This window comes from Gossypium raimondii, chromosome 1 (assembly GCF_025698545.1).
Source record: "Gossypium raimondii isolate GPD5lz chromosome 1, ASM2569854v1, whole genome shotgun sequence".
Classification (NCBI taxonomy): domain Eukaryota; kingdom Viridiplantae; phylum Streptophyta; class Magnoliopsida; order Malvales; family Malvaceae; genus Gossypium; species Gossypium raimondii.
In genome coordinates this window covers 11,949,907-11,958,897 of record NC_068565.1, presented here as the reverse complement: position 1 = coordinate 11,958,897, position 8,991 = coordinate 11,949,907, and the positions used below count along the sequence as shown (strand labels likewise).

The 8,991-nt window shown below is 36.7% G+C and overlaps 1 protein-coding gene across 2 annotated transcripts; it reads right to left on the bottom strand.

The window, feature by feature from the left end:
- Positions 1 to 374: 374 nt before the first annotated feature.
- LOC105782516 (uncharacterized) lies at positions 375 to 7,646 on the bottom strand. Of its 2 annotated transcripts, none has more exons than XM_052631823.1 (18): positions 7,026 to 7,646; positions 6,851 to 6,940; positions 6,393 to 6,512; positions 6,222 to 6,305; positions 5,657 to 5,734; positions 5,220 to 5,345; positions 4,897 to 5,136; positions 4,694 to 4,729; positions 4,542 to 4,597; positions 3,663 to 3,810; positions 2,962 to 3,403; positions 2,783 to 2,874; positions 2,092 to 2,638; positions 1,807 to 1,942; positions 1,622 to 1,663; positions 1,235 to 1,397; positions 711 to 794; positions 375 to 616 (listed from the first exon to the last, which is right to left on the bottom strand). In XM_052631823.1, the coding sequence occupies exons 1-18, from the start codon at positions 7,410 to 7,412 to the stop codon at positions 473 to 475; spliced, it is 3,015 nt and encodes a 1,004-aa protein (XP_052487783.1). In that variant the 5' UTR covers positions 7,413 to 7,646; the 3' UTR covers positions 375 to 472. The 2 variants fall into 2 exon arrangements, with proteins under 2 accessions (XP_052487783.1, XP_012462773.1); XM_012607319.2 differs by having other exon boundaries at positions 5,059 to 5,136.
- Positions 7,647 to 8,991: the final 1,345 nt, after the last annotated feature.

Below are 8,991 nucleotides of genomic sequence, written 5' to 3'. Positions count from 1 at the left end.
TTAATTTAGCTAAGTCGTGTCAATACTTGGGGGATGAAGGTGATGTAATGTTATATACTTGCTGGGGTCTGTGGAAAATGGGTTGTGAAGTCATTTTAAGTGGTAACCTTAAGAGATTCAAGTTCAACGGTGCATTCCTAGGATAAAGGCTGCTGTGGATGAGTTATCTTGGACAAGGATGGACTTCCAGCCCCCTTTGATATCGCTCTCAACCTGCTTTCTTCCTAGATAGTTCTTGGGATTTGTTTATAATTCTCATAGGCTCTATTCTAGGATTTTTGAGTCTGACATGTTTGACAGTTCTATATGGTTGTATTTTTTCAGTTTAATACATGAAATACTTTTGGCCAAAAAAAAAAAAAAACTCCCAATGCTTTCTACTACAAATGATATCCTGCAAAATTTTTGATTTGGCATATTTCTGAGCAATATTTTCTATGTCATATACTCATTATTTATCTGCTAAATGAATCTACCAGAGCCTCCTCAATTCGGCATTGCCAATACGATCCTCTAGTCCATTAAAGTAGTAAATGGATGCCACAAAAATGAGGAGGTCAGTAAGGATAAGCCCCACCACATCAAAAACAAACTTGGGTGCAAATAATCCCCATACCTGCAAGTGAAGAAAAGGCAGGTTTTAGTGGCGCTCAAATATGGCTGGATTCATAGTCAACCCATACAAAGTTACCATGGAAAGATTACTGTACCATTAAATGCCGCCGTTGGATGGTGACACATAGTATAGTAGCAGTGGCAGTAATAGCCGTAATGAGTCCATACACCATAAATATCTAAAACAACGATGAATCATTATTAGCATATCTTTCTCATTACGAAAGCTAACATTAAATTGAAACTAATCATACTAAAAAGAATCATTATAACAGATCGGGAAACACATCTGATTTGAGTTAATCAACGTACATGAGATACAATGAACTACTATAACTATAATTTAATACTATATTTGCCTGTCTCTAGAATTTTAGGAGAAAGAAATAATTGAATTAGCAATCAAATTAGAGAAGACTATCCGAGCAAAGGTGTAAGCTTAAATAATTTTGAGAGAAGGTTATGCAAAATAAGACAAGAACACTTCCATTTTGCATACAACAAAACGAGATACTAAAATAAAAGGAATTCACTCATCAGTCTGTCTCATTGCATCCTATCCATGATCCCATATGCCAAACACATCATAGGAAAATAGATATCCTAGTAAAAAACTTACCCAAAATAACTTTATAGGAAAGAGACTTTTGTGCTCCGTCTGATTGAATGAAGATGGGAATGCAACAAAAAGAGGTAGTCCAAATACAGAAAGGATGTGAGAAAATCCGAATGTATCAATTGTAAGGAGGATTGCTTGTGGTATGAGAATGAACTCGTCAAACCTGAAAATCAAACAAGGGTCACTAGGTACATCTGTTGGGTCAATAAGCAATACATTGTTGCAAAACTCTATTAGAGAAAATTCTGTTGTTCAAGGGAAAAACATCCACTAATTAATTTTGGGATCAAGAAGGATAAATGTGAGCATTGAAGCCCAGTTGATTCTTTTGGAAAGTTAATTTGGAATAGAAGATACAAAAATTCACACACATACCAAAAGACTTACCCGACAAATGCAGCACCATATCGCAGGCCATCAAAAGCACACCTGAAGAAAGATTTAGGGCAGATTCAGAAATAGTTGCATCTGCTAATAAAACTGTAAAAGCTCTTTGCATGGATACACCTTAAACACACAGTGAGTAAAAGTCAGAATGCAATGGACCACACAAAGAATTACAGGCATCTTACCAGTGACCACTTGCAAAAAGCAGACACACAGCTAACAGACTCCACTGCAAAACAGGAAGAGGGTCCAAAATTGAAATTCCTGCAGTTCCACTGACGGTATGTTGTTCTATGCCTTGAAGCCTCATCATGCAATAACCTGTAAAAAGAAATGCTAACACGTAAGTTCAAAGGTCATTAAAACCAACAATCTGACAATATTTATCTAGCAAAATAGAACTCTATAGCCTGGTAAGAAAAGGAAATCAAGATCATATGTGCTGCCAAAGTAAATACAAGGAAAATTACCTGCTAACAAGGATCCTAATGCAACCAATGCACCTTGTTTTCCTTGGAGAATAATAATTGTTGAACTACATGCAGATAAAATAGACATCATTTTAACAAACAAGCTTCCTCTGCAATTTGAAGTTTCCTCCTTGCAGAACATCGGAACAATTGCCAACAGTGACAGCTGAACAAGTGTGATAGCATAAACTGTCCGAGGGATGCAATTTTTTCCAAATCCTTTAAGAAAATGGGCCAGATCCAATATGTTGCTTTCAGAAATCCAATGCAATGCTACGAGAAAATAGCATAAAATTGTTCCCATGATAACATATTTTGGAATTCCCCAATAGCAGCTAGAAATGGACTTGTATAAAAAGTAACCTAAAACGATCAATGCAAGAATCGGCATAATCTCAGCCATATATGTCCACAATGATTGGCTTATAGAAATCCCAAGCATCCATGAAGAGGATGAACTCATGAATTGAGAAGTGGCAGCTTGCTTGAAAAGACCAACTTCAATAGCAATCCTAAAAATGAATGTCAAAAGAAGAAATATAGCTGCCTGGCATACATTCAAGACATAATTAGCAGCATAAAGGATAATTTACTTAAATTAATGTGTTACTGGTTTACAGCACAGGTAAAAGACGGACCCAAAAGAGCAAGGGGGGGGGGAGTATTTAGACTCAAGGAGACCTACACTCACTTCAATTAGCATCTTGTTCTTCATGAAAGAATAACGTAATGTCATGATGCCAGTAGTGGCCAAGAGGAAATTTGCAGCTTTCCCTTCTTTCACTGATCTCAAGGAAGAATAAAATAGTGGGACTGTCAGCAACAATGACTAAAAGACGCTTGCATCAAATATCAGGTTCAGGAACTTACAAATATAACTATTTGAAAGTAGACTCCCTGCACGTATCAGTACCATAAAGAAAGTAAGCATTAACCCAAAGGAAATTCCAGAATCTCTGGATGACAGAAGAGAGACACCATAGGACTTATTCAGCTTCTTAATGGCGAGGGTATGACAATATAAAGATAATAACATAATCCCAATGCCGGTGCCCATCATCTTTAAATTAAACTCAGTCCACTTGGAACGAGCCAGCTCAGCAACATAAGAAAGAAAATTAGAATAGGCAACTATTTGCCTTTTGAGAACTGGCAATGATGTGTTGGAACTTCCATTTTTGTACGACGATAAATTCTTAGTATATGACCAATTCTCATCTGCTTTAGAGTATAAATCTGATATACGGAATAGGTCTTCAGAGGAAAATCCGATGACTGATGAAGCTGAATAAACATCAATATATCTTTTCACCTATAAGAAAAGAATTAGTATGAGAGTGGAAACAAATAGTGAGTAAGAGGGTGCTTCAAACAAATAATATACCTTGCTATACCTGCAGCTATGTCTAGTCTGATACCTTTATTACTGCTAGCCAATGTTATCTTACCAGGCAATGCATGGTTGTTAACTATTGTATTTGTACCTCTTTAAAGGCAAAGTATAGTCTACAAAGTTCTCATTGTGGTTGATACCTATAAGCCAGGAACCAAGATCAAAGCAAAAAAAATACCTGCCATGAATTGATGCAGAGGACATTAGCATAATTTTGCAACCATTCTTCCAACTTTGTTTGATCCTGGTTGTTCCATGTCTTATCGTCATCCAAGTTCCATGTACAAACAGCTAAAGCATATAACTCAGGATTAACACGCCCGATGCTGCAAAAAGAACAGGGAGTTCAATAGCACGACATTTTTCATGGAACTATGAAAAGTGAAAAGAGCATTACAACTCTCAATGCAGAGGACATACTTAAAGTCAGTAAAATATAAACCAAAATTAAGGCATGAATTTAGACATACAGAGACTTCACAGCTCTTGAAGACTATAAATTCTAAACCGCATAAAGAGCCACCATCAAAAACAATCTCTTAAGGGGGAAAAAAGGTGGGGTGAGAAGGCAGCGTCTTGGTACATGGGAGTTTGTTGAACTAAAGGGCACTTTCATTCTACTCCAAGTGACTGTTTTGTGCAATGATAAAAACCACAGGCTGTGAAGGGGAAAAGTTAAAGGCAACTGCTTCAAAAAAAAAGTATTTCCTGTAATTTTTATGATGGGATGAGTAACAGCTTTTCCCTGAAATTTGCAGTATGAAAAATTGACATTTGAATTTAGTTAATTACCCAATTGAAAATTAAAAATCAGAGGTGTATCCTACTAACGCGCAGATATGCCAATGAAGATCATATGGAAGAGGAAAAAACACCTAGCCTTTTAGGGGTCAATCCCAAGGATAGTTTAAATAGTATTAGTCCAACCCCCCAATGCAACGAACATGCTTCATTTATTTAGCAGATATACAAAATGACTTCAAAATAAGTCCAAGAAATGAAATGATGCATGCTGAACATAGTAAAAAATGTAATTGAAAGGATGCTTACACGGCACCTTCCAAACGGAAAGGGGACACCAAGCAGCGACGATACTGTTACTGCAAAATCAACCTGCAACAGATGATATGACTTAAAACTTGTTTTAAATGAAGAAAACACGCAAAGGAAAGTGATTAGGGATTACAAATAGTAAAAGACTATTCCAACCTGTGGGATGGAGCTGATACATATATTTTTGCTAGGCTGCAACAAAAGGAAAAAAATATGAGAAAAGAAAAAAAATTTCTCGCTCATGAGAATGCTAAATAAAATTTTATAAACTTGTTACCATCTGACGAAAATTTGTCCCCCAAATAAGCATACAGAACCCTAATATAAAATTATAATCAAGGCACCTGATAAAAAATTACAGTTAAAGTTTTCTCTAATGTTAATGTATTGAGGCTCTTTTCCTTCTCTTTCTCCACTGTTATCAACAAAGGCACACAACAGCAGCCTAAGAGAAAGAAAATCTCTATTCCTCCTAGAAGCCGCCAACATATATTGAAAGAGTGAGGAAATGACAAGTCCACCTCACAAGATGAAGAATCAAATTCAGATGGCAGGGAAGGCAAATCTTTAAAACTCATAGCAAATATTGATGTTTCAACCTGCATAATTAAACAAATAAGACTGAAAAACCAAATAATAAAATTAAATTTCTATGTCGTAGATCAGAATATAAGCATCATACCTCCTCAGGACTTCCTCCTCCATGATCCCCGTTTAAGGTTTGTCCATGATCACCCATTACAAGAAGTAAACTATTCTCATGTAACTTGCCAGGTCCAGACTGGTTCTGGAGCTCTTTAATTACTTTCTGAATTCAGGCAGAGACATAAAAGCTAAATGGTCTTTTAGGAAGCAACAGAAGGATAAAAATAGAAGTAAATACAACATGAGTTCTACAAGATATTTTCCATGTCAAGCCACCAGAAGACTAAATTGCAAAAATAAGTTCTCCATAGAAAATTTTGCGAAACAGGTAGGTTTGGTTGGGGCTGTTTATTTCTTAAAAAGTCAGTGAAAATAGTAAAAATTCATTATAGAAGAGAAAAAATGATGGAGAATCCATGGAAGCAGAACAGTAAAGATGTTGAAAGCAACAACTGTATTGCTTCAAGAAATTACCTCTAAAACTGCATTGTACTGCTCCAGTTTTTCGATCATTAGAGTGGAATCAACACCATGGATATGGCCTGCATGATCCTGACCAAACAGAAGTCCATAAGATGGTGGAGATCATTGCCATTTTGATCATTGGGGGGAGAGTAGCCTTATGCAAAATCTTAGAAACCTCGTGTAATTTTAGAAACATAAGAATCATCCACAATAGCTTTAAATCAGGTAACCGAACTTTGCAGCACGCGGTGAGAACATATCAATTGATACATTTACACTAAACAAGGTAAAGGGAATAAGTTTAGATAGTTTTTTTTTTTCTTCAGGGCATGTTCCAATTTTAAGGTAAAATTAGATTTCAATAAAAGTAGCATAACACCTAGGTGAAGAGGCAATAAGGAAGAGGAAAACAATTCCACCAAAGAATTAGTAATAATTAGCATAACATCTAATAAAGAAGCCCCTCAATATTCATATTCAGCTTCAGGCTCCAAAAGAAAATAACCCTGAATAGTTAACTAACCGAATATTTATCTAAACTTTCTCAACTTGAAATAAACCATGTTAATCATACCACTCCAAGAAAGTGCGCAATAAGTACATCCCAGTCTTGTTGATATAATGATGGAAGTAGGTGTTCAATGCATCCATTATCTACCTGAATAAAACAACATTGACATCATTTATCGCAACCATTTAAAGACAGAGTCACTTTTGATGAATTGCAGTTAAAAACATGGCATACCGTGTTGAGATCCTTAACATTAAAAGAAGGATATGGATAGGATTTGTTAAAATGATTAGGAAACAACTGTGTCCATGTATCGTCTCCCATCATCACCACTCTCTTCCCATTTTGAATCAACTGAAAATAAATAAATAAGTAAAACAAATTAGAATGAAAAACACCAATAAACATTAAGCTTTTCATTTGGTAACCACTTTGCTACTTAGATTTTATATCCTAAACGGGAAAAAAGTAGAAAATAATAGAATAATCAGTTTATTTTTAAAAGAACTAAAATGTCATACTAGTCCAGCATAATCGTTCCATGTAAAAGGAAAGGCATACATTCTCCTTTCTTAGAGGGACAAAAAAAAAAAGAACTTTCAATTCTAAAAAGAAATTAATATTGGAGTTTCTACTCAAATCCACTTCAAATTTTCACTTCCATAAACAGAAAGAGCAATGATCAAATAAACCTGACTAATGAAATTGTCTTCAACAATGGCAGGAGCACCAAAGCTATTCCCAACATCGATAAAAGTAGGGAGCGCCCCTGTTGTCAATCCCTGATAAAATCAACAAAACAAAACCGTGAAATGCTATTTACATGAAAAAAAACTTTGAAACTTGTAAAACGAAAAGAAAAGGAACCTTCAGACGTTGCAAGCTGGTAGTAGGTGGGTCAGCAATAGCTTTAAAAATCTTAGCTGAAGAAGGATTCTCTGAAGCCATCCTCTGTAACACTTTGAGCTTATCCATCCAAGGTTGTTTTTCCTCAAAAAAGGAACTTGGAGCAACGAAATCAAATCGCAGCGCATCGAGAACAATGATGATGAGACGGTCAACGGCAGGCTTGGTCCAACAAGAAGAAGAAGAAGGGGACGAATGGCAAGGAGATTGAGAAAGATCAGAGCAGTGGCTGGAGTGGGGAAGTTCAGTTCGGGTTAAGAGAAAGCCTTTGGTGAAGATCAAAATGGCAATGATGTGAAGGAACATAATCAGGACCGTCCATTTTCCGAATCTCCACCATCCCCACATTGTTACTTTCCCTTTTGACGCGGTTGGTTTGGGAATTAAAAGTAAATTAGAGGAATGGAAAACAGTGATGGTGAGGGACGCTGTAAAGTTGAAGAGAGAGGCGACGGCCGTAGCGGGTGGTAGCAGTGGCTAGGAAAGGGCAAAATGGCCAAATTAGTTATATTCGTTGATGACAATTTGCAGCGAAAAGGGCAAAGGTCCATTAAAGACGTTTAGGTTAACTAGATTCCGCGACACAAAATTTTGGAAAAATGATCTTTAAAATTAAATGTGTTTATAACTTTGGGATAATACCATATTTGGGGGCAATTTACCATTAAAGCCTAATTTTTTTTAAATTTATCGAAATGGGCCCAGTATTTTATTATTTACCGGAATAGACCCTTTTCCCCTAAATCGCGTCCACGTCAGCGCGATGTCAGACGACGTGCCAGGAAATCGCGGTCACGTGAGCACGCTTTACTGACATGGCAACAAATCGTGTCCTTTGAAGAGCGATTTGTGTCCACGTCAGCAAAGCACGCTGATGTGGACGCGATTTGCCCCGCGTGTGAACAGTGCAATGGTCAATTTTTTGACCGTTGCCCCCCCAACGGTCCAAAAAAAACTATAAATACCCTCGCCCCTTTTTTTTCACAAACTAATCCTCTCTCAAATTTTCTCTTAATTTCTTCTAAATTTCCTCTCAATTTGCTCTCAAATTCCTTCAAAATTTCTCTCAAATCCATATTTATTTTTAATTTGCTCTCAAGTTCCTCTTAAATTTCTCTTAAATCACTATTTTTAAATAATTTTAAAAAAATTTATTTTTTTAATTTTTTTAAACCTTAAAAATTTGTACGATTTCAGTAATGGTCGGAGAATTGACTCGTCTTGATAAGCATCACATATCGGTGGAACAAATGAAAATGATAAGCGTTAAATTTAATTTTTAAATATTATTTAAGAATTTTTTATTTATGCATTTTTAGATAATTATTAATTTATTATTTGTTATAAAAGTCGTAGATCGGATATTGGAATGCAATATCCGAATATGCATGATCCTCCATCACCATTGGTAGAGAACTACTCATGGAAGCGGGTTTTTGGCACGTGGCGACGGTAGGCCGGGGATGCAAGGTGGACCCGAAACTAATTAGTGCGTTGATCGAGAGGTGGAGACCCGACGCACAAATTCCATCTTCCATGTGGAGAATGCACTATCACTTTGGAAGATGTCAGTCTACAATTGGGATTACCGGTGGACGGGTACCCAGTCACCGGGTCTGCCCAATCTAGCGATTGGCTTGCGGTGTGCTACGACCTTTTAGGCGTTATTCCGGAGAAAATGGATGGAGGTAAGATCAAGATGGGCTGGTTACGAGACACATTCCAGGATCCTGATGAAGATTCAACTGAAATAGAAAGAATCCGATATGCTCGGGCATATATTCTTCAGTTAATTGGAGGTTATCTGATGCCCGACTTGTCACGAAGCCGCGTACATCTAAGATGGCTGCTGAAACTCGTTGATTTTAGAGCAGCTGGTGAATTGAGTTAGGGGTCTGCCGTCTTGGCAACGTTATATCGGGAGATG

Coding starts and splice junctions, on each gene's coding strand:
- LOC105782516 (XM_052631823.1), bottom strand. CDS start 7,412: ATGTGGGGATGGTGGAGATTCGGAAAATGGACGGTCCTGATTATGTTC. Junction 6,941..7,025: donor CCAGCTTGCAACGTCTGAAG/GTTCCTTTTCTT, acceptor TGATTTTATCAG/GGATTGACAACAGGGGCGCT. Junction 795..1,234: donor TTCCTATAAAGTTATTTTGG/GTAAGTTTTTTA, acceptor TCGTTGTTTTAG/ATATTTATGGTGTATGGACT.